Source organism: Juglans regia, chromosome 16, assembly GCF_001411555.2.
Source record: "Juglans regia cultivar Chandler chromosome 16, Walnut 2.0, whole genome shotgun sequence".
Classification (NCBI taxonomy): Eukaryota; Viridiplantae; Streptophyta; class Magnoliopsida; order Fagales; family Juglandaceae; genus Juglans; species Juglans regia.
Window position 1 is genome coordinate 26901641 of NC_049916.1, and position 25316 is coordinate 26926956.

General features: G+C 32.8%; 4 protein-coding genes across 7 annotated transcripts; 1 reads left to right on the forward strand and 3 right to left on the reverse strand.

Annotated features, from left to right (window-relative positions):
• Nucleotides 1-285: 285 nt before the first annotated feature.
• LOC109003255 lies at nt 286-3769 on the forward strand. Its single transcript, XM_018981327.2, has 2 exons — nt 286-1253; nt 3237-3769. The coding sequence occupies exons 1-2, from the start codon at nt 443-445 to the stop codon at nt 3578-3580; spliced, it is 1155 nt and encodes a 384-aa protein (XP_018836872.1). The 5' UTR covers nt 286-442; the 3' UTR covers nt 3581-3769.
• Nucleotides 3770-4315: 546 nt separating this feature from the next.
• LOC109003253 (metacaspase-1-like) lies at nt 4316-7470 on the reverse strand. Of its 3 annotated transcripts, none has more exons than XM_018981325.2 (6): nt 7371-7470; nt 6404-7039; nt 5917-6250; nt 5547-5670; nt 5218-5406; nt 4316-4668 (listed from the first exon to the last, which is right to left on the reverse strand). In XM_018981325.2, the coding sequence occupies exons 2-6, from the start codon at nt 6885-6887 to the stop codon at nt 4609-4611; spliced, it is 1191 nt and encodes a 396-aa protein (XP_018836870.2). In that variant the 5' UTR covers nt 6888-7039; nt 7371-7470; the 3' UTR covers nt 4316-4608. The 3 variants fall into 3 exon arrangements, with proteins under 3 accessions (XP_018836870.2, XP_018836869.2, XP_018836866.2); XM_018981324.2 differs by having other exon boundaries at nt 6404-7044; XM_018981321.2 differs by having other exon boundaries at nt 6404-7470.
• A 944-nt stretch (nt 7471-8414) lies between these two features.
• On the reverse strand, nt 8415-13995 carry LOC109003256 (metacaspase-3-like). 2 transcript variants are annotated; one of them, XM_018981331.2, is made up of 7 exons: nt 13705-13994; nt 11767-11857; nt 11369-11661; nt 10391-10742; nt 9380-9491; nt 9067-9288; nt 8415-8811 (listed from the first exon to the last, which is right to left on the reverse strand). In XM_018981331.2, exons 2-7 carry the CDS (start codon nt 11778-11780, stop codon nt 8752-8754), a joined length of 1053 nt encoding a protein of 350 aa, XP_018836876.2. In that variant the 5' UTR covers nt 11781-11857; nt 13705-13994; the 3' UTR covers nt 8415-8751. The 2 variants fall into 2 exon arrangements, with proteins under 2 accessions (XP_018836876.2, XP_018836875.2); XM_018981330.2 differs by having other exon boundaries at nt 8450-8811; nt 9380-9503; nt 13705-13995.
• A 9196-nt stretch (nt 13996-23191) lies between these two features.
• On the reverse strand, nt 23192-25171 carry LOC108981267 (metacaspase-3-like). Its single transcript, XM_018952372.2, has 3 exons — nt 25087-25171; nt 23834-23989; nt 23192-23586 (listed from the first exon to the last, which is right to left on the reverse strand). The coding sequence occupies exons 1-3, from the start codon at nt 25118-25120 to the stop codon at nt 23207-23209; spliced, it is 570 nt and encodes a 189-aa protein (XP_018807917.2). The 5' UTR covers nt 25121-25171; the 3' UTR covers nt 23192-23206.
• Between the last annotated feature and the right edge of the window lie 145 nt (nt 25172-25316).

A 25316-nucleotide genomic window follows, 5' to 3' on the forward strand; every position in this document is an offset into this window, starting at 1 on the left:
AATGGATTCCGAACATTTTTTTTGAAAGATTTTTTTATTTTTTATTTAATAATTAAGAAAGTATTTTTTAATAATGTTATAAATTTTTTATATTTTTTGAAAATATTTATAATAATTAAAAAAATATATGAAAGAAAAGAAGAGAAAAATAAAAAATAAAAAAGTATTATTTAGAACATCTTTCGGAACAATTTTTCGGTGGCTATAGTGAGTCAGTGACGCTCATAATTGCGTTTAGATTTAAATATTTGTCGTTCAGCCACAAAACTCAGACTGCACGTTCACCACACGTCTCTCTCTCTCCTCTTCCAGTTTCTAATATCTATGGTCCATAAATACGTCCTTTTGCCTTCAGACTCTTAACGCCATAATCTCTCCCCTCCCGACTGTTCCTTGATTTTGCGGTCTGCATATAGAGAAAAAGATTAGATAAGAAGATCGCATGGGCATGATGGAAGGTTCTCCCACCACCATAGCTCCCCTACTCCTCCGAAACCTATTAACCTCCATTTTTATCCACGCCGATAATTCCCTTCTAAGTTTATCCCAGAAATATAAATCTCTCCAAGTTATTCGCTATACTCTATTCTCTTCCTTTCTTTTCCTTTCACGTATTCTTCCCTCTTTCTTTCCTTCTCTCAATCCTTTTAATCTCGAAGACTCTTTTCATAAACCCACCAAAAAAACTGATAACTACGTGCCCGCTTCTGGTGCCGGCGATTCCGGTATCGCTCGAGCACTTTCGCAGCTTTTGTCCCTTGTTAATGAAATCCCCGTCAGCTCTAGGAAGTATGAAGTTGTTCGGTCTTTAGCGGAGAGGCTCATTGACGAGAACAACAGGGAGGATCTCGACGCTTTGCGGGAGGTCAACCGTACGGCTCTTTCGTCTGCTTTTGCGAGGACTCTTGGACAGCTCGAAGCCGCCTTGGTTGACGGAGGGCAGGAGCGGGCCGGCAGCGATGGCGGTTCGATGTCCGGACGGGTTGAGCACGGGGTGAGCCGCGTTTTAAGGGCGGTTCGTGTTCTTGGGAATGTGGTGAGAAGCCGAGCTGGAAGGTCGACGGAGGGGATGAGCGGGTCGGAGGACACTTCGGCCGAGAAGCTGGCGGCTGAGCTGCTATGGTTGGCTCAGAAGTTGGCAGCTTGTGGGTGCGCGGAAGAAGCTGTTCGGAGATGGGCAAGTGCTCCTAATTTGGCTTGGCTGGCTCTTTGGGCTGAGCCGCGGCTGCAGGGTTCCCTCGTCAAGATATCAGGTACCCTCTCATACGATTCCTTCAATTTGTCGTAGTAAATGCGAAGTGAGAATTCCAATACAATCCTGTGGGCCATTAGGCAAATTGGTATTGACCTTTTGGTGCAAATTGAACCGTAGGAAATGATATAATTAATTATATGAAGTATATACCATATATAATGTTCATAAGCTGCTATTATTTATAATATGTCAATTTTAATAAGAATGACGGGCCATAAAAATAAAATAATGATATTGTTATAATTTCTTTTTGTAGCTTTTTCTATAATTATGTTTTAAAATGAGAATATTTATGTAAAATGATTTTATTTTTATAAGTTTTTTTTATAAAAATGTCCATAATGAACATGGTTAAAAAAAAAAAAATTTCTCATCAACTATTATTTATTATTTCACATCTTATAAAAAATATCTCACATTATGAATAAAATTATTAAATATAAAATGTGAGATAAATAGTGATTGATGTATAGTAAAATTATTTAAAAAATATATATATAAAGAAGGGTGGTATATGTATAATTTTTAATAAAAAAAAAAAAATCTAAATTGAACAATCCCATTTCTTGAAAGAAAAAGTTGTGACGCACGATATAGGCCGCTGCAAGCAAAGCATTTGTCTTATTATTATAGCCCTCACTAGACTATTCAACAATATTTTTATGATGATCAGGAACCTCGTGTTGTCATAAAGCTTGGAAATCAATGAACTACCGTCGCTTCTAACACTGCATGCTACAGGGACAGATGGTTTGACCGATATATATTTTTTTAAATATCTTTAAATATTTAAAAAAAATAAAATACACAAATTCATAATCACTTTTTTAATTATTAAAAAAAATAAAAATAAAAACACAATAATCAGTCAAATCTAGGGGCCACATCATCGTATCGTTCAAATAGTTAATTGGGATTGTGAGTCTCATGTCACTTCAAGGACTTTGAAGAGAGTAGCTGGCTGACAGCCATCTTTACTGGACTTTCTCGGCCGCACAAGATTATTATTAGAAATTTGAAAATTCTGCTAGAAATAGCTAATGCTAAACAATATTAAAAAAACAATATTACAAAATACTGGCATATTTGTAATTTTGTTCATTTATATATGCTAAATCCATAAAAAAAAAAATTAGTCAAAAATAAAATTATAAATTAACATATTTTTATATGATATATTAGATTTATTGTATAATAAAAATAAATTTATAATGTAACATACCATATAAAATCACATCAATTTATATGTTTATTTTTAAAAAAGTACTAAATGAATCCATGATTTTGCCCTGTCAATCTTACTGCTCATGTATTTTATTTTATTTTTTAAATTCTTTTTACTTAATAATTCATGAGAAAATGATTATTAGTGAAGTTGTGTATTTCTTTTAACGATTAAGGATGTTAAAAAAATCTTTAAAAGAAAATGCAAAGAAAAAAAAAAAGTTGAGCTAGCGGGATCCTTACTTTTATAAGATTTTTTGTGGCTAAAATTACATTTCTCTTTTTATATACGCTTTTACCTTGCTCCCTTAAATAATTAATTCGGTATCAATCTTTCTTGCCGAGTCAGTAGATGCATTCCAGCTGGTTTGAGTCGAATATTATCATTGTCACTCAAACCAAAAGTTGAAAACAGATCGATGCTGGTTCTTCTAAAAGATTTATTCCATTTTCTTGACGAAGTCGTCATATGTAATAATAAATAGTTTGGCCATTCAATTTTGACAAGTGAGAACTTGTGAAGAGTATAGTCTACTTATTTTGAGGTGATAGATATCACTTAAACTTGTTTTTCTATTCTTTTCTCTTGTAATAATTAGTTTTAATGTTTTGGGACAGAACGACTTCATGATCTGATCATGATCCAATAATATTAGAGTACTTTTACGTCTGGTCTGATCTCCTGCATCCTTCCAGCTTAATTAGATCTTTCTTTCAAATTAATAACCAATTAATTAAGATATCTACTTGGCTGCAGCATTCTTGTTCCAGCAAGTCAAAGATCTGGGAGTGGACGAAACTGAAGAAGTCAAGAAAGAGCAGCATAGGCAGACAAAGATTATGATGCTGATGTCGTGGCTACCACTGCTATGTAGAGCAAGCAATGGCACGGATGTCCCTGTTCTGAGCATCCGCGAGAGAGCCGAACTGGAGACTGTATTGGAGGAGACCATAGAGCTTTTGGAGCAGCAGGAGCAGGAGCAGGTTTTCTCTCTGTGGCTCCACCACTTCACGCATTGCCCCTCCTCCGACTGGCCAAATCTCCACGCCTCCTATACTCGCTGGTGCAATGCTTCTCGAAGGCTCCTTGTCCTCCATTGAAATTAACGGCATAAAGTAAAAGGCCCTATCTATATATATATATGATTTATGTCTAGAATTTTTCATATATATATATATATATATGCTCAAGAGACGAGAATAATTAATTATATTCTTAATTTGCCTATTATTTTTTTAAATTTCTTAATTTAAGTACTGGTAATTAAATTGAATGTACAGCTATTTAATCAAGGCTTTGTGCAGGACATTACGGTACTAGGCTGTTTATATCTTCCATCTATCAGATGATCAGGAATATTATGTGTTTTTGTATATATATATATATATATATTGCACTGTCCAGTACCGTTCAATGTCCTACAGTGAACAGTAGTGCAATATGTTAGTACGTAGAAAGCCAGCCTCTAATCAGGAATATATAGTTAAAGAATGAAAATCAAAATCTGATGATGATTTTGACTAGACCCAAGCAACAATTCCAAAATGAAAATATACAGTAGTATTCGTGGAAAAAATGATGTTTCTTTACCCATTTTCAAAGCCAAATAGATTCCATTGATCATCACTGATCTTCAATATTATTGGGGTGCTGCAAAAAATGCCTCACAAGTTTCTGTGCATAAACGTTAAAGGTAAGATCAGATCGAGTTTTATCTTCCAGTTAAGATCAGAGAGTGAGAGAGAAGATCAAGGCCGGTTATGAAAGTGCATGGCTCTCTATTGGACACACGCATATATCTTGGGAAATATATATATATATATATATATATACATATAACGAGTCATTAATTAGGATCGTATTTGTTACAACGAAATATTGCATATTTAAGATTTATTGAAGAACCATAACAAATTATACATATATAGACTGCAGGCCATGCAGGAAGTATTCCACACCAAGCAGTAGTAATTAATTATAAACGGCTTATTTTGATTATTTATTATATATATTCCTCATTCTGCACACAAAAACTGGCCTTTTGCAAAAAGGCACAGTTATTCCAACCTGTGTTTAATTTGACGATCGTTGCAATGTCGACGGCAAACTCCCATGCATAACGTATGATCTACTGCAAAAACTTCTTTGTGGAAACCTCGAATTTCTGAGACGATGATAGCAGAGGATCCTGCACTCCATGCAATCAGGCCAATATGCATTAATAAACACGTCTGGCAGTGTACTGTGTGCAGGTGATCTATATGTATATAGAAGGCGTGATCGCCATGCGAATATTAATGATGCAGTACCATAAATTATTTCGATCCATATATATATATATATATGTATGTATGTATAGGTTGGTACACGTGATTTAATTCTTAATTTGGTATTTTTTTTAATTCTTACTTATATATATCAATATTATATATCCTGTCCTATATATATATTATATATGCTGAGAACAAATTCAATATTGTGATCATATTCTAACCCTATTTTTCTTTCCTTCTTTTCTTTCTCCTATAATTACTTTTTTGGACTGAGCCTCCGTCGCTGGGTCGTTAAAAACTTCGGCCACTCCATATTTTGGTCGATTGTAACATATAATTTCTAAATAAAAATTGAACATCTGACTATTATTGATCATGCCCAAGAAACCGGGGGGAGAGAGAGAGAGAGAGAGAGAGAGAGAATATCATGTGACCATATATAAGAGGGATCATGATCAGCTAACCTCTAATTTTGTGCGATGAAAAATCCTCTGTAAGAACCTCGAATTGAGGATCATGCTTTTATTGTTAACTTGTTGAATAAAGTCGTGCATTTTGTTGAGTAGAACTTCGTATGTTATTTCAGAATCCTTCCCAACCATTTGGATCAAAATAGAGGTCATTGCACCATTCATTTCCTTTTTCGAGAAAGCCTGCATATGCATGGTAATATATATATATATATATACACATATATATATTTATATAAATGGTTAAAGTAAGCTGATCCGTCACTGGATCTTGCTGGAAAGTCGTCATGAGAATAAATTCTTGAGCAAAGAAATTCTCTTACATCGGTATCGGAAGTCATCTGATCATCTCCACAAGCACTGAGACAAATTGCCAATCCAGTACTAGTACCGCTTGTACTATTGTCTGCTAATTTTGATGGAGGTCTGTTGCTTTTCCAGTCCTTCCTGCAGCAAGTCTCAAGCGAAAATTTAACAATTGTAATTGTGCACGACAAATATTAATGCAATGAGCTATCTAGGCATGCATTTGCATCCCCCATTACTTTTAAATTATTATTTCTTCGAATTCTATATATATATAAATTTCGGTTGGTGTTCTATCTAGTGTGTGTGTGTGTGTGTGTGTGTGTGTGTATATGTAAGATCAGTTTTAGAATATAAATCGTGCGCATATATACTAGTCATGATCACCTCTGTAGGTCGTATGTGTAGTCTAGATCAAGAATGGTTCCACTATGACAAGCATCGACAATTGCATGAAGTGTGACGCCCTCCTTGAGCGGCCGAACTATGGTGGAATGTATCTCGTCATCAAGGATCATCCCCTCTTGCATAAAGTCAACCGGACAGATTGTTTCATCAAACCCATCGAGCTCTTCGTTTGTGACATCATCAGGTTGTTGTAAGCCATGTCCGGAGTAGTAGAACACCAGTAAATCTCCAGACTCTGAACCCTCCACAAGCCATTTTAAGGAGTCTTTTATATTCTTCTTAGTTGGAGTAAAATCACTTCCTTCATCTTCTTCTGCATAATTATAATTGTATTATTAATATAATCTTTTCACCAAGTGACGAGTACTACTTATGCGTTCTATGTGGTATATATATGGTTTTAGAAAAAAAAATGTAAATTATTAGGATATTCATGAGACAGGAAGAAGATTATATATATAAATACCTGTGAGGATGCGAATACACTCCCGAGGATAACCAAAGTGTTGAATCAACAAATTTTTCATGTTTCTCACATCATTAATAGTTCCGCTGAGGCTGTATGTCTTATTACGGTGAGTAACCCCACAAAGAAGTGCTCGCTTCGGCCTTCCGCGGGGTGCCTCTGCAGAAGAAACTGAAGGAGCTGGCTTAATATCAAGCGAAGAAGAATAAATTTGGCTGGCTGCAGTACTTGTACCACTACTACTGCTGCTTGATTTTTGCTTATTCTTCTGTAACTCTTTACTAACATTTCTAGATGTCCGAAGATCAGGCTTCGAGTATAGTACTGACTGTATGAAATGCCATCCTAGGTGGCTGCATCCACTTGACGATGTGCTTATTCTTGTAACGGCTTTAGTGCATTCTCTGCAACGAATACTACTTTCTGAGTGCTTGGGCAATAAATACTGTTTATGGCACCTACTGCATGTGGCTGTTCTTTCCATTTGTTGTGCAGTACTATTTCCGGGCCGGAATGCAATATATAACTATGTACATATTGAAGGATTCCGAAGCTGATGAGCTATATATATTTGTGTATATATATAGATCGAGAGCCTTCGTTGAATTTGCTGGTAAAATACATGGCCGAGAAGAGCTGATCTGTGGCAGTAGTGATCGATCATGGAGTAGTCACTTTTTGCCCTTTGGCTTATTATATTATAATTTTAGCACATTATAATCGGCCTACTGCAGATTCTATGCTTTTGTAAAATTAATGTCGATTATCTGCATGCATGCATAGAATACCCTTCAAAACACCAGATCTAGAACAGCGACCACTAAATATATGCCAATTTAAAAGACTAGCTATTTATTTGCATGCATGCTCAAATTGCAAGGTGGGAAGAAAATTAAGTAGGAGAAGTGGAATATTAGTACTGAGTATATATTTCATCCACAAACGAAGCTAGCTATACGATACGTACACCAGCTTGCAGTGATCATGATCTCCACCGAGACATTATAATCATGGTAAATGCAGCAGCGAGTTCTGGGTCGATCTTGATGATCTCCTTTTCTTTTTCGTTTTTCTTCTTCAGAATAAAAAAATCACTTAATGAAATGTGATGTTATATATGATCTTATGGCTCGTGGAAAATCAATAAAGCCAAAGGTGCAATATTCCTGAACGACCAATTAAACACTTGCAACATGAGCGCACCGTGTCGTCGTCGCTCTTTTTTGATCTCTTTTGCCCTTTATTCTCTCCATAAAGGGTCTGATCTTTTATTTATTCGATCAGTGGTCTGATCCTTTCGATCTGATTCTTCTTGGACCACGTATTAATATTGGCAGAACCAAAAGTCTCACAAAAATCACCACAAACTATATATAAATAATATGGTACTGAAATTAGATTTTACCAATATCTATATATATATATATATATATATAATTAAGCATCACTGCCTTTAGTACTAATTTTTAAAGCAGTACTCAAAGTATGTTAGCGTACGCGTTTTTTGTAAATTTATTATAAAAATATGCAAATCATGGAGTGTTAACGGATTTAAATCATTAATTAGATTATCTGGAATTATTCCACATGCATGATCATGTACTAATTAGTAAGTAGTAATTATATATATATATATATATATATTCGAATTATTATTTTTATTCTTTATATATTGAGAAAATTAAACCCGCGGGATTTCTTGAGACGATGATAACGTACAGATCGGTTGCTGGACTGCTCCATCATGCATTTAATCCAAATGCATTACAGACTGTACTATATATGCTAATTATTATTTGCATGATCAGCCCATTCAAAAGAATATTTGCTCAAATTGCAAGCTGGATATAATTAGTAAAGTACTACAAGAAGTGATCATTATAATATATCTATTCTACTTAAAATTTAATCCCACATTAGCTTGTCCATCTATCTATATAGCTATTTATAACATTAATATAACAATATATTTTTTTTATTTTATTTATTTAATTAATTGCAAGACCGGTGATCATCAATAGCTGCCTATATATATATATATATAAATATATATGAGCTTATTACAAGTTTACAACAAACTAAACAACCAGGCATGAGGCAACACCTTGCAAAATAAATAGGCTAAGTCCAAATAATTAGAAAGGAAACAAATAAGAAACAAATTAGAAAGATTTTATCGTTCGGTACGCATAAAGATAACATAAATTAGGCAAATCCAAACCCCAATCATGACTTAAATTCACAGGACTTTTGCATGCGCCTACACCACCGCAACTATATATGCTTTGACGCTCGTACTTGCGGTACTGATCAAGGCATATTATATATATATAAATATATAATACTCCCTACAGCAAGAATTTCTGTAAGGAAACGTCGAAATTAAGAGACGATGATAGCACAGGTTCCTGCAATCCATGCATTCCAAATACATCAAGAAACATTAATATAGGAGAAAATATATTTACAATTGTGAATTGTGCAGTTACCGCGTAATCGTATTAAAAAAATGAATAAAATATAAGACTCACATAAAAAAAAATTAATTTTTTAATAGTGAATCTCATTCTTTTTTAAAATAATTACGTGGCGTTTACGCACTTCATGATCACATGAAATATGTAATTTGTGATCCTGCAATATATAAACGGCCAGCTAATTACCTTTATTTTTCTGCTTTCAGAAAAGGCCCGTAGGAGATTGCTCATTTTCTGGTAATTGGTCTTGTCCATGTGGGCATTCCTAACAGTACGTAATTCGTGCATTTTTTTGAGTATATATTCGTATGTTACGTTTGCAGGATGGTTCGACGTAACAATATTTTGGATCAAATGATAGGTCATTGCTCCCATGGTTTCGGCCGGTCCCTTTCCGATGGAGTTAGCCTGCATATATTAATTTAATATATATATATATATATATATATATTAATATTGAAGGAAGAAATAATTGATCTCTAATGACGTACGTACGTACATTGGTTTCGGGAGCCGTCTCATTATCTCTACAAGCACTCAGACAAATTGCCAATCCTCCACTTGTACCTTTCTCTGCTTTTGATAGATCCATCCAACGTCCCTTATCATTACTGCATGCAGCTCTCAAGCGAAAACTTAACAATTATATATAATTTATATAATATGCAATATCATGTGCAAGAATTTGGTATATATTGTTCATGATAATCATATTTCAAAACATTTACTAATATTAATTAATTTGGTACAAATTCAAATATAAATGTGATATTAATTTCACGTAATTAGAATCCAATTACATATATAATAATAATATTGGTGCTGTGATATTATTGATGTTCATGCACTTTCATGGATACTACTCATGAAGAAGTATTAAACCAGCTTTTTCAATGAAGCAAATGGTACACTAATATCCTAATTCTAAAAGAAAATGTTTCCTATTTTCAAGGAATTAGATCAATATCTACAAATCTTCAGAAAAATTAATAAATAAAGCAATATATATATATCCTCTTAAAATCATTAATAATAACAACAACATACTTTAATAAACATATGTAAATTATTAATCACATGTCCCAAAAACTTAAACTGATAAGAAGAGCTAAATTTAATTATGGAAATTATCTTCTTAACACTCAGCTCTCTCACATATAGATTAGACTAATTGATTCTCCTCAATATATAAGTGGATCATGTCCCAACATGTGGATCAATATTTAATAAATAGGTTGAAGTGCATAGCCAAGATTAATCGGACCTTAGGAGCTTTGTTATGATACCATGCGTAATTTTTGCTTATCCTAAAAGTTTAATCTATAAGAAGAGATATCATGTATTTAATTATATAAATTATATTCCTAACGTCAAAACGTATATAAAGGGAAAATTATTCTTAGACAACAAAACCAAAATATCAGCATTTAATTTTAGAACCAACATATCATATTGTCAAGAGAATTATACAAAACAATATATATATATATATATTATATTATATACGTACCTTTGTTGCTCGTATTTGTAGTTTAAATCAAGAATGCTTCCACTATGACAAGCATCCACAATTGCATGAAGTGTGACACCCTCCTTGAGCGGCCGTACAATGGTGGAATTTATGTAACTATTTGGGATCATACCTTTTCCCGTGCAATCAACCAAACAGACATGGTCATGAGTTTCAGTAGACCTAGTACGATTGACGATCAGCATGTTGTTTTCGGAATGACCATGAGGTACTTCATCATGTCGTACTCCGCATTGTACGCAATGTCCAGAAAAGAAGAACACCAACGAGTCTCCAGACTTTGAACCCTCCTTCGTTGGAATAGTTGATTTATTTTTGTTGTCTTCTTGATCTGCATCATTATTGTATTATAATCTTTTAATCTTTCATTTAATTTGTGAATTTAAAAAATTGAACACTTTTCCCCCCCCAAATAAAAAAAAAAAAGGAAAGTTATCAAAGTAGGCGATTTGATATATAATAAAGTGGATCATGATCATGCTGATAATATGAATTAATGCTTGGCAATATGAACGTCCCTATAGATCTAGAGAAACAACAAATTAAGGGGAAAGCAGATTAATGAAGCTTATTCAGTCTCCGATCGATCTTTTCTCTCCTGATCGGATCACTCAAATGCATGTGTACTATAGAATTAATCCAAGACAAGGAATATCATCATGTCTATGTTGTGGATCTATGTTGAAGTCATGAAAGCTAGCCCGCGTGTAGTTATCTTTTGATCACGTCGCCAAGACGATGATCATATAATTAATTGATATATGTTTTTGACAGAAAATGTACGTTGCTTTCCCATGCAATATTCATGTAATTTCTCTTGTAATATAATTAGCTAAATTAGAGCCGTTCTTGTCGACAAATGAAGCTAGATCCAGCAATTGTAACATTAAATTACCAAAAAAACATTTTTTTAGGTTTTAAATATTAAGATCACGAGACCGAAAAACAATTAATTACCTGTGAGGACGCGAATACACTCCTCAGTATAACCTAAGTGCTTAATCAACATTTCTTTTATTTCCTTCACATCATTGAGAGGTCCTTCGAGGCGACTTATTATATTCTCCCCGGCGCTGTTGTAAGTAACCCCACAAAGAAGTGCTCGCTTCCTTCCGACGGCCGGTGCCTCTACAGGAGATGGCCGCTTAATATCTTGCGAAGAAGAATCAGTATTTGGCCGGCTGGCTGCATGAGTAGTACTAGTAATAGTACTGCTTGACTTCTGCTTATTGATCAGTACCTGATTATCACTGCGGGAGATAGAGATATAAGAGATGGGAGGATCTAATGAACAAAGCTAACCACTACTTTGCCTAAAAAAGGAAAAAAAAAAAAAAAACGAAGTTAATACGTACGTCCTTTCAGGCATCTCGATCCGATCCTCCGAGCTAGCTAGAGTACAGATGGTAAAGTCCGCAACAGCGACACGTTCTAGATCTCTTCTCCCTTTTTTTCAGAAAATTTTCCTTAGTAAAACGCGATGTTATAATCTTAATTATGGCTTGTGAAAAACCAATAAAGCCTAAGGTGCAATATTCCTTAATCACCAATTGAACACATCGATCGCTCTTTTTTCCAGTTTTATGATCCCTTTATTATTCTCTTCCTTTTTACAAAGCTGCATGCAAGAGCTTGATGCCCTAACACATGAGCTTTATTTCAGTGGCTGGTCAAAAAGGATCACCAGCTTATAAGCTGCCTTTTGCTTTGTTGCATGTGGTGATCCTAACTTCTCGATTCTTCCTCGCGTATTGTCTAACCATCACCATATTACAATATTACAAAAAGTTATGGTGAAAATTATTTGAATCTTGAATTGGTTTTTTGTCCTTAATCTGCCATATTTAAGATTTTACTGACGATATAATTATTTCATTAGATCATTTCTACTATTAAACATCACCCTCTAAGAGAGAGAGAGAGAGAGAGAGAGCAACATGGGGAACTTCTCCACAAATCAATCATCTTAATACTACTGAGTTAGGGAGTGAGTTAAGGTCTCCAAGACCTCTTACTTATTCAAGACATATTAGATCTTACGATACCAAAAGTCATAATTCTCTCCATCCAATTTTTTTCTTTTGTTCAAATCAGAAACAATACATTTTGATGCCATTTCACTACAAAAAAAGGCACAAATTAGATATTACACACACTTCAAAAAAATGTTGTGTTAATCTAAGTTAAAGAGAAAAATAATTTAGACATGTCTCAAGATCAAAAATTCGTTAGGCTTCCTATAATCATCTCTTAAGCCACAATGTCTAATTATTAATTTTCAACTTAATTTTTGCACAATATTTTTAAATTGTGTAAAAAAAATAATTTAATTTCAACTATACTTCCACTAATCCAGTGATAATTATATATATGAAGAAATAATTATGTCAAAATTGTATAAAAAAAATTCTTTATCACAATTAGTTTATAAATAGAAAAAGAACCCAGCTATCTCCCAAAAGAAGCAGCAGCCTGGTGTGTCTACACTAGTCATGGGTACATGAAAAACTTTGTTAAAAAAAAAATAATCGGGCTGGTTTGAATAAACAAACAAGCCCAGATCAAATTGTATTTTTTGTAAAACTGACCCAGGCCCATCCATAAATTAAGAAAGCCCAGAGAGTTGTTTTTAAAACAAATAACAGAAGACAATAGACTTCTTCAACCTCAGGATTTTGGCCACTGTTCCATGAACACAGAAAAAACAGCAACTAGCAGCCGCCGTGTTAGGGAGCCGCAGCTGCTCGAAAATTCTCCGGGATGGAAGAGCACTCGCCGGCGTGCTCTGATAGTCTCGGAGTGCACTCAGCAACCGCGGTAGGCTGCGCAGCACCCATGTGGTTGCGCAGCAACCGTGCGGTGCGCACCACCATGGTGCATGCGGCACCTGGTGAGCACCAACACCGTGCACAGCGTCACGGTAGAGCGGCACTGGGTGAATATAACATATATTGTATTCTAAAAAAAAAATTCAATACAATCTATACACATTTCAACAGATGAATGCATAAAAAAAAAAAAAAAAAAAATACTGTCAGATACATCTAGCAATGGCGATGTTCATATAAACGGAGATAAGACTTACGATAAGGGATCATTTTTTTTTTTTTAAAAAAAAAAAAACAGAGACTCATCACATATATACACATGATCAGATTCATATAATGTAAGAAAAAGAATAACAGTATTACATGAACAAGAAAAACAGAGACAAATATATCACCGGAAACAACGAGCGATTTCTTTTATATCAATGTTATAATTTATGTAAATATTCACGGTGGAAGAAATACCTCAAGGATATCTGTGTAGTTGTTCACATGTGAATCTAGTGTTCAAATATCTGATTTCTCCTTCATCCAGTGTGTGATCTTGGTTCGTAGATAAATTTAGAGGCAAACTCAATATATCCACAGCGTAAGTATTTTTACTCACAGAACAGATAAACTCTCAAGATGCTAAGATGATGACTGCCAGAGATGGAGGACTGATTTAAGACGTTAAGATAATCAATCCTCGCAGAGTAAGGATCAAGTGGCAACGGTACGTGCCTTCGTAGCATCCCAATAAGGGAAGTGGCAAGGCACGCTCGCCCTGCTTTATTACATTTTGTAGCCATGAGCTTTTTTTCCTCTAGCAAAGTAAAGAAAAGAAAAGTGCACGCTACATCAGCTAAATTAAATAATTTTATTTTTATTTTTATATTATATTTTTATTTAAAAATAATTCTTATCATTTTGTAAAGTATAATTATTGATTAAGATTTTATGCCACATTTTTAATTAATAACTGATTTTAATCTTTATTAGAAAATTTTTGATTTAGAGAAAATTTTATCAAATCTAATTTTACAAATACTTTAGACTCTTAGACACAATTATAAATATTATTGTCAATAAAGTTCTATAAGTAACTTACACATTTGAAAAAAAATAGGCCTTTACCTCTTTAAAGTATTATACAAAAATTTTTTATGAACACTGAAAAATTAAATTTTGTTATTTATAATTTTCAAATTAATTATATATTAAACTAATAATGACAAAAGAGAAGTGTATTCTTAGAAGGAAAATAGGTAAAATAATTATTATACGTGATATTTTTAAAAATTAATAAAGATATAATATCTATTTAATCTTATTTATATTCTCATTCTCGTTAAATTAATTAAATTGAATAAAAATACAGCAATGAGCATCAACAACAAGCGCGCGGGTTTGTAGTTCTACCACAAAAAAAATAAAAAAATAAAAATGATCGTAACATTATTAACAGTGATAATTAAGCTTAATTGGAAGAAACAGATTTAGAAAAAACTTCCGTATGAAAGTTATAATTAAAGTAACTCTAGCAAGCTAGCTGGCTACACGAGACAGCCGTATGAAAGCATTATCAAATGCACATACATGCATAGACACATTTTATACAAAGGACATTTTTTCTTTTTCTTTTTCTTTTTCCCCTTTATTCTCTCTGCTTTTTTTTTTTCAAAGCAAGAATCTGATGCCCTAATTAACCCTTTATTCAGTGGGCTGCTCGATCTGATTCTTGATCTTCAAAATTCTCGCAAAATTTACCAAAAGATTTTACCATCTAAGCATCACTTTTATTTTTGAAAAGTGATCAGATACAACACATGGAAGTTCTCAAGAAATCACGTTATTAGAATATAATACAAATTAATAATAAAATCTATCTATTCTCATCAATTTAAATTTTTAGGACAATCAATAATTTCATATGGTATATATCTCAGTAGAGATCTTAAATTTAAATCCTGACTCTACACTTTATCTATTTAATTATATTATATTTTATGTATTGGGTCTATTCATTGAGTTAGAGACTAACTTACATGCACGTAAAAGAGAGTATTACAATATAATACAAATAATAAAATTTCTCTCTCCACGTCAATTTCAGCTTTGAAACAACTTGTCATTTCATACACATATTCTAGTACGTACGTACTAGTACTACTCTCGAAAAGTATGCTTAACCCTGGAAATATTTAGATGGGATTCAATTGATCCAATGCATTAGTATTAGTATGATTGTCCGATTCAACATCATCTTTTATTTTGAAAAATCTATATGCGTATAATTAATATGTATATACAGCCAGTACTTTAATTGAATTAAATTTTGTCATAATTAAGAATATATAATCAATATATTATTTTTATATTAATTTACATACAAAAATTCCACACTAAGTAACCAGTAATTATATACGGCTAGAATGAATATATGTGTGTGTGTGTGTGTCATGTAGGGCGTATGTGTACTCTAATTCAAGAACGGTTCCACCATGACAAGCGTCCACAATTGCATGAAGCGAGACACCCTCCTTTAGCGGACGTACAATGGTGGAATTTATGTCGTTGTCTACGATCATACTTAGTTCTATAAAATCAACCGGACATATAGTTTCATCAAACCCATCAAGCTCATCGTTTCTAAAATCAGGTTGTATAACTAGTAACTATAGTTAGTGTTATAATATTATATAAACTATAGGAGTATAGTTATCATAACTTATATGTAGTACCTATATAATTCAACTATTGTATTTATACTAAGTACTTAGAGCATTGGTATTGGACTCGTCAAATGAGTTCATTCTTCAAAATTTGATGAATTCATATTTAAAATCACTGCATTGAATTTACCAAATATTAAATGATGAAACTTTGACGAATTGTGCATTCCAATTCATCTTCAATTGCTATATAGCTAATATCCATTATATCTACATTTATTTACTTAAATTATTGTTTCTCAATTTTGAGTCACAATATATTTAAGTTGGGAAACAATAATTTAAGTATCAAATTAAATTATTAATTAACATATAGTTAGTATAATTGTAAAATATGAAAAAACTAAACTAAAAATATTATTATTAAAAAAACCATATTATATTATTATTTTGATGAATCCAATGGCTAATTCAATGTGGGGTTATGGATAGGGAGGTTTTGAGTTTATGGAAAATATGTATTTTTATCAAATTTTGAAGATGAAAATGATGAATCCAATGTTAATGCTCTTAGTATGTACTTAGTATAATAGAAACAATATATTTAAAAATAATATACTAAATATATTAATTAAAAGAATTATAATACTATTATTAGTTTCATTTTTATACTTTTGTACTTTGTAATATTATTATTATTATATATTATTATTAATAATATAATTATAAATATATTAATATAATAACCATTCGAACGGATCTTTATCCAGTTTGAACGAGACGCCACGGTCATTATAGACCCAGTTCGAATACAATGAATCAAAACTCTCTCATTCGAACCAACAACCACCGAGAGCCTTCGAGTTCGCCCCCTAACTCCGCCACGAAAACCGCCACTCAACCGCCGTAAGAACCCACATTTGAACTTCTAAGAGGTATGGGTCAACTCTCCACATCTATTGTTTAGTTTGTTGCACGAATGGGATGCGTTTGGGGGTATGGATTTCGAATCCGAAATCCACCCATTTTGGTATATTCCGTGGAAATAACATCAAAATAATCAGTAGAAATGATTGAGCTTCACTCTTTAATCATTTCTACTGAAAAAAACAAAGGATAACATCTAGATAAGAAGTTTTTCAGTTCGGGGCAGAGTCGACTCAACCACGGCTGTTTGGCTTCTTCCGTTCGAACAAACTCTAGTCCGTTTGAACTCTTAGTTGCCAAACAACATTATTTCTGTTCGAACAAAATAAATTCATTCGAATGAACAAAGAAACTCTATTCGAATGAACAGAACAGTCCATTCAAATAGAGTTTTCTAGTTCAAACAGACTATGTTCTGTTCGAACGAATTATTTTAATTCAGTTCAGTATACTATAATTCTTCAATAATATAATTTAAATATTATGGTTAATTATATTCTTACTTTTATCATGGTTAAACAGTATATCAATGGCATCCAATGGAAGAAAACGTGCGAGAGATCAGCCCAACCAAAGTACTGGATCAGAAGCTCATGCTCCGGAGACGAGGCCTAAACTTGTCGAGCGTGAAGTCATTTTGTATGACTTCTCCAATCTTTCATGGGAGGGACGGAGCATACAGTCCATCTTCATCAAGTGGGAATGGATACCAATCTGTGAGTAGCGGGGGACTGCATATCCAGAGATGGTCGGTGAGTTCTACCGTGCCATGGGAGAACTTAGCGTTGATGCTCTGTTCTACACCATATTAGTCCAGGGAGTGAGTATTAATTTCTCTCTCCGCATTATTGCTGAGTTCCTTAACATTCTCCGTATAGCCGACGCATATCCTGCAGCAGCTACACGGGGACCAGCGGCTGCACTATCTGATTTTGACACATCGGCTGCATCCTCCACGCTAGCCCCAAATGTAGATTCGGATGCTATTTCGGATGGTAGTGAGGATAAGGATCTACCTGATGATAGTCTCACAGACGATCAGGTGCGTCAGCTAGTGCGAGACCCATCGGGTCCTCCTTATGATGAGAGCAAGGTGATCTGACAGGCTTATTGTATATGATTTTTTAGAATGCTTAATTTGATTGTTGGCTATAACATCGATCCGAAAAAACACAAGACTGATTTCGGGATTGATCGAGCCAGATTTTTGCTGCGGATAGCACGGGGGGATCCCATTGATCTGGCATTGTATTTATTCCTCCGCATTCGATTGAAGCCACGCTTTTCCAGTGGAGGTAGTCTACTATTTGCACTGCTGATATCTAACCTCCTACTCCGATCGAGGGTTACAGTGCCGGCCATTGAGCGGAGGTCGTCACAGATGGAGCCTCTTAACAAGATCACATTCAGCAAGAGTAAGTGGCACTTGTGAAAGACTACACCAGAACAACCTAATGATCCTCCCACAGATCCAGCTTCTAGTAGTGCTGTCGCTGTTGAGAGACAGCCTCCTGGGACTACTTTGGATCAGGTACGAGCTCTGTTTGTGGAGTTCGTTGAGCCCATCATGGAGAAGTTTAGGGATTTGGAAGGATCTATTAAAATGTTGCAAGAGGATGTTGATATACTAAGGAATCAATAATTATGATCGTTTTAGTTATTATTTTACTTTTTTATGTTGTATTGAACATTATATTTTTAAGATATAATTAATGTATGGTTTTTATTTCTCGTGTTTATTACTTTGTTTATTTTTTCCATTTTACTTGCCGTTCATGATAATATAAAAAATGATACTATCTTTAAAGTTATATTTATCTAAATTTAACATAAAAGAAATCATTATAAAGTTTTGAAGTTAATTACATAAAAGTAATTTATAAATTTATAAATATTTTAACTCACCTCAAATCATAATATATAATATATACACATTTTTATATTTTGAAAATGATAACAAATTAATGGAAAAAATATTTGTTACTTTAATGGAAAAATATATGCACAAATCCATACTAATAAAAAAAATTAATTGAATCTCTATCCGTTCGAACAAAGAAATTTAAGTTCGAACGATTGTTAACTTACCCCGGGAAAAATAAATTAATTTCCCTGTAATATTATTATTGGAACGGATTATATACTGTTTGAACGGACATTAATTCCATGTTTAAATCTATTTTGTTCCGTTCGAACGGTTTTCCTTTTTTGAGACAATTTTGTTCGTTACAAAATATATTGTTTGAATGGATATTTTTCCGTTCGAATGAATTTAGTAGCTCAAACATTTTTGGAGACGAAAGGTAAATTTCGTCTCCAAAAATGACTTTCGTCCCCAAAAGTCAAATTTCTTGTAGTGATTCCACTTAATTAAAATTTAATCCCACATGATTAGCGCCTTGTCCATCTAATATCTATTTATAATAATAATATAACAATATTTGTCTTTTATTTTGTTTTTTTATCTAATAATTAATTGCAAGAGGTGATGAATAACTGCCTATTAATTATATATATAATGAGCTTACAACAAACTAATTAACAACCAGGCAACACCTAATTGCAAAATAAAGAGTCTAATTAAGTCCAAATAATTAAGAAAGAAATTAGAAAGATTTTATCGTTCAGTGTGCATGCATAAATTAAGATTACATAATATTTAAAAAAAAAAAGAGGAGCAAATTAGGCAAATCCAAACCCCAATCATGACTTAATTCTACAGGAATTTTGCATGCATGCCTACATGACCGCCGAATGGAACTGTATATGCTTAGACGCTCGTTGCGGTACTGAAGGCATATGCATACTCTGGCCTACAGCAAGAATTTCTTTGAGGAAACCTGGAATTTAAGAGACGATGATAGCACAGGTTCCTGCAATCCATGCATTCCAAGTACATCAAGAAACATATAATATAACAATTTTACGGTTGTACGTAGAATTACTTTTATATATATATATATAATATATATGAGTGACCGCATGCATCCAATTATTTTTTTTCTCTGATCTTACATATATATAATAATTTGAAGTACTGAGCCTCCGACGTAATTAATGCAGGATCGTAAAATATAGTTCCACTAGTACTACATATTTTGGTCCCAATAATAAAATATAATTTTAAATAAAGAAATTGAAAATCTAACTATATATTATTCTCAGAATTTTAGACAAAAAAAGAGGTTTAATTTGGGGGGGTACGGTGTAACTTGTGACCATATTATTAATATAAGAGGGATCAGTAGCCTAACCTCTATTTTTTGGCTTTCCTGATAATCACTAAGAGCATTGGTAATGGACTAGCCAAATGTTAATGCAAGTCTAAACTTTAGCTAGATATGAGAAAAAGCCTCCACATTAGACTAGCCAATGGTCCAAAGCTTAAAATTTGATGAATAGTAAATCTTAAGTCCTCTCCAAATATGGCTAGCTACTATTCACAATAGAAAGTAATATTTAATTATTTAATCACTTCCCTCTCTCTTTGAATGGTAAAATATGCATGGCAAGCACATTATTTCTATTGATTGATAGAGTAGACACATTATTTCTACAAACCATAAAGATCTAAAAAATATATAAATTGTATTTGCAAAAAAAAAAAAAGAAAGAAAGAAAATATAATATAATATTATTATTTTAACTTTATAATGACTAGTCCAATGTGGACTTACCTAATCAAAAATTGATATTATAGCCAAAAATTAAGATTCTAGTCAAATTTTAGACTTGACAATGACTAGACCATTGCCAATACTCTTACGATGCTACGTCTAGACAGGCTGAATTTGCCGAAGAGTCCTTTTTTAGTATTCCTGCGTACATGTAAGTCGTGCATGGACGTTTCGGCCATGGGATTAGCCTGTCCGCTGGAATTAGCCTGCACAATATACAAAAAATCTATTCAACCTCCTACTATTCATACAATTTCCACACTCCACATTATTTTTAATTTTTATTATTTTTTTCTTTTATTAAATATTTATTATATAAATAATGAATAAATAATTTAAAATAATTTAAAAAGAATAAACTCAAAAAAAAATTTAAAAAAAATATTAAAAATTTAAAAAATTTAAAAAAGTGTGGAGTGTGGAGTGTGGTGGAGGTTGTGTAGCAAAGCTCTCAGATTTCTTCTCTATCCAACGTTCCTCAGCCTTAATACTGCATGCAGCTCTCAAGCGAAAACTTAACAATATTTATCTATAATTTAATTATATTAATTATATGCATGTGCAACAATTAATTTGGTATTATTCATAATCATATTTCAAAATATTTACTAATATTAATTGGTACAAATTCAAATATGTCATATTAATTTCATACATATACAATATTGTTGGTGTTCTGATATTATTGTACGTACGTAGCAGCTAGCACTTTCATGGATACTACTGAAATATTAAATTAACCAGCTTTTACAATGAAGCAATTGTACAGTACAACCCTAATTCTAAAATGATCCGCAAATCTTCAGAAAATTAAATTAAATTACAGCAATATTATAATATCCTCTTAAAATCATTAATAACAACAATATGCTTTAATAAACATATGTAAATTTATAAAAAAAAAATATGTAATTAATTATTAATAATAACAATATCATGATGCATTAATATTAACCACATGTCCTAAAAGCTTAACTTGATGAAAAGAACTAGATTTAATTATGTAAATTGTATTCCTAACACTCGATCAGCTCCCTCACATATAGATATATTAGACTAATTCTCCTCAATGCATGTATCGGACCCAACATGTGAAATATTTAATAAATAGGTTGAAGTGTATAGGTTGAAGTAAAATTAAATATTTTTATTTTTATATTATATTTTTATTTAAAAATAATTCTTATCATTTTGTAAAGTATAATTATTGATTAAGATTTTATGCCACATTTTTAATTAATAACTAACTTTAATCTTTATTAGGAAATTTTTAATTTAGAGAGAATTTTATCAAATCTACTTTTTCAAATACTTTAGACTCTTAGATACAATTATAAATATTATTGTCAATAAAATTCTATAAACAACTTACACATTTGAAAAAAAATGGGCCCTTACCGTCTCTTTCAAGGATTATACAAAAACTTTTTATGAACACTGAAAAATTAAATTTTGTTATTTATAATTTTCAAATTAATTATATATTAAACTAATAATGACAAAAGAGAAAAATAATTATTATATGTGATACTTTTAAAAATTAATAATGATATAATATCTATTTAATCTTATTTTTATTCTCATTCTCATTAAGTTAATTAAATTGAATAAAAATACAGCAATGAACATCAACAACAAGCGCGCGGGTTTGCAGTTCTACCACAAAAAAAAAAAAAATGATCATAACATTATTAACACTGATAATTAAGCTTAATTGGAAGAAACAGATTTAGAAAAAAACTTCCGTATGAAAGTTATAATTAAAGTAACTCTAGCAAGCTAGCTGGCTACACGAGACAGCCGTATGAAAGCATTATCAATGCACATGCATGCATAGACACATTTTATACTAAGGACATTTTTTCTTTTTCTTTTTCTTTTTCCCCTTTATTCTCTCTGCTTTTTTTCAAAGCAAGAATCTGATGCCCTAGTTAACCCTTTATTCAGTGGGCTGCTCGATCTGATTCTTGATCTTCAAAATTCTCGCAAAATCTACCAAAAACTACAGCACTGAAATTATTTGGTCTTAGATTTTTATTTTCTGTACGTCTTTTTGATATTATATATTCAAGATTTTACCATCTAAGCATCACTTTTATTTTTGAAAAGTGATCAGATACAACATGGAAGTTCTCAAGAAATCACATTATTAGAATATAATATAAATTAATAATAAAATCTATCTCTTCTCATCAATTTAAATTCTTAGGACAAGTAATAATTTCACATGGTATATATCTCAATAGAGGTCTTAAATTCGAATCCTGACTCTACACTCTATCCATTTAATTACATAATATTCCATGTGTTGGGTCTATTCATTGAGTTAGAAACCGACTTACATGCACATAAAAGAGAGTATTACAATATAATACAAATAATAAAATTTATATATTTCACGTCAATTTAAGCTTTGAAACAACTTGTCATTTCATACACATATTCTAGTACGTACGTACTACTACTCTCGATCGAAAAGTAAGCTTAACCCTGGAAATATTTAGATGGGATTCAATTGATCCAATGCATTAGTATTAGTATGATTGTCCGATTAAACATCATCTTTTATTTTGAAAAATCTATATGCGTAAAATTATGTATATACCAGTACTTTAATTGAATTAAATTTTGTCATAATTAAGAATATATAATCAATATATTATTTTTATATTAATTACATACAAAAATTCCACACTAAGTAACCAGTAATTATATACGGCTAGAATGAATATATGTGTGTGTGTGTCTGTCATGTAGGGCGTATGTGTACTCTAATTCAAGAACGGTTCCACTATGACAAGCATCCACAATTGCATGAAGCGTGACACCCTCCTTTAGCGGACGTACAATATTGGTGGAATTTATAATGTCATTGTCTACGATCATACTTTGTTCTATAGAATCAACCGGACAGATAGTTTCATCAAACCCATCAATTAGCTCATCGTTTCTGAAATCAGGTTGTCGTAAGCCATGTTCAGAGAAGAAGAACACCAATGAGTCTCCAGACTCTGAACCCTCCACAAGCCATTTTAAGGAGTCTTCTATATTCTTCTTCGTTGTAGTTAAATCATTTCCGTTCTCTTCTTCTGCATGCATGCATAATTGTATTATAATCTTTTGACCAAGATCAGTGTTTTGTGAATCTCAACATTGAACACTTTTTAAAAACATGGCCGACAAGTTATCATCTAGGGAGACTAATTGTCTAGAGTACTATCCTGTATATGTATGATCGGAGATATAGGATTTGGGAAGAAGATCACTAACATTACTTTTTTCTCAAATATTATGACCACGAATTAAATTGCAGATTAATTAAGAATGATAAATTACCTGTGAGGACGCGAATACACTCCCCAGGATAACCAAAGCGCTGAATCAACAAGCTTTTTATGCTTCTCACATCATTGATAGTTCCGTTGAGGCTGTAATTCTTGTTCCGGTAAGTGACTCCACAAAGAAGTGCTTGCTTCCTTCCGAAGATTAGGCCTGTGCAAAAAACCCGTTAGACCGAGCAACCCGTCTCACCCGATCAGATCCGTCTGACAAAATACGGTTTAGCTTCAGTGCCGGGTCGAACCCAATAATTGACGGGGCAAACTGACTCTTAATATTTTTCAAGTGTTCACTCTTAAAAACCCTAGGATAGCAAAATATTCTCTTTCCCAAGGTTCTTCTAAAAGATTTATTCCATTTTCTTGACGAAGTCGTCATATATAATAATAAATAGTTTGGCCATTCAATTTTGACAAATGAGAACTTGTGAAGAGTATAGTCTACTTATTTTGAGGTGATAGATATCAATTAAACTTGTTTTTCTATTCTTTTCTATTGTAATAATTAGTTTTAATGTTTTGGGATAGAACGACTTCATGATCTGATCGTGATCCAATAATATTAGAGTACTGTTACGTCTGATCTGATCTCCAGCATCCTTCCAGCTTAATTAGATCTTTCTATCAAATTAATAACCAATTAATTAAGATATCTACTTGGCTGCAGCATTCTTGTTCCAGCAAGTCAAAGATCTGGGAGTGGACGAAACTGAAGAAGTCAAGAAAGAGCAGCATAGGCAGAGAAAGATTATGATGCTGATGTCGTGGCTACCACTGCTATGTAGAGCAAGCAATGGCACGGATGTCCCTGTTCTGAGCATCCGCGAGAGAGCCAAACTGGAGACTGTATTGGAGGTGACCACAGAGCTTTTGGAGCAGCAGGAGCAGGAGCAGGTTTTCTCTCTGTGGCTCCACCACTTCACGCATTGCCCCTCCTCCGACTGGCCAAACCCCCACGCCTCCTATACTCGCTGGTGCAATGCTTCTCGAAGGCTCCTTGTCCTCCATTGAAATTAACGGCATAAAGTAAAAGGCCCTATATATATTGCACTGTTCAATACTGTTCAATGTCCTACAGTGAACAGTACTAGTGCAATATGTTAGTACGTAGAAAGCTAGCCTCTAATCAGGAATATATAGTTAAAGAATGAAAATCAAAATCTGATGATGATTTTGACTAGACCCATGCAACAATTCCAAAATGAAAATATATATACATTAGTATTCGTGGAAAAAATGATGTTTCTTTACCCATTTTCAAAGCCAAATAGATTCCATTGATCATCACTGATCTTCAATATTATTGGGGTGCTGCAAAAAATGCCTCACAAGTTTCTGTGCATAAACGTTAAAGGTAAGATCAGATCGAGTTTTATCTTCCAGTTAAGATCAGAGAGTGAGAGAGAAGATCAAGGCCGGTTATGAAAGTGCATGGCTCTCTATTGGACACACGCATATATCTTGGGAAATATATATATATA

What these genes read in the sequence shown, in the direction of transcription:
- LOC109003255 (XM_018981327.2), top strand. Translation starts at nt 443, where the DNA reads ATGGGCATGATGGAAGGTTCTCCCACCACCATAGCTCCCCTACTCCTC. An exon ending in TTCCCTCGTCAAGATATCAG is followed by an intron (nt 1,254 to 3,236) that starts GTACCCTCTCAT and finishes ACTTGGCTGCAG; the next exon opens with CATTCTTGTTCCAGCAAGTC.
- LOC109003253 (XM_018981325.2), bottom strand. Translation starts at nt 6,887, where the DNA reads ATGGAAAGAACAGCCACATGCAGTAGGTGCCATAAACAGTATTTATTG. An exon ending in TACACATACGACCTACAGAG is followed by an intron (nt 5,671 to 5,916) that starts GTGATCATGACT and finishes GACTTGCTGCAG; the next exon opens with GAAGGACTGGAAAAGCAACA. An exon ending in TTCATCGCACAAAATTAGAG is followed by an intron (nt 4,669 to 5,217) that starts GTTAGCTGATCA and finishes CATGGAGTGCAG; the next exon opens with GATCCTCTGCTATCATCGTC.
- LOC109003256 (XM_018981330.2), bottom strand. An exon ending in GTGTATTCGCGTCCTCACAG is followed by an intron (nt 10,743 to 11,368) that starts GTAATTAATTGT and finishes ATAATGATGCAG; the next exon opens with ATCAAGAAGACAACAAAAAT. An exon ending in TACAAATACGAGCAACAAAG is followed by an intron (nt 9,504 to 10,390) that starts GTACGTATATAA and finishes TTTTCGCTTGAG; the next exon opens with AGCTGCATGCAGTAATGATA.
- LOC108981267 (XM_018952372.2), bottom strand. Translation starts at nt 25,120, where the DNA reads ATGATCAATGGAATCTATTTGGCTTTGAAAATGG. An exon ending in CTATTTGGCTTTGAAAATGG is followed by an intron (nt 23,990 to 25,086) that starts GTAAAGAAACAT and finishes TTTTTTGCACAG; the next exon opens with GCCTAATCTTCGGAAGGAAG. An exon ending in GTGTATTCGCGTCCTCACAG is followed by an intron (nt 23,587 to 23,833) that starts GTAATTTATCAT and finishes GCATGCATGCAG; the next exon opens with AAGAAGAGAACGGAAATGAT.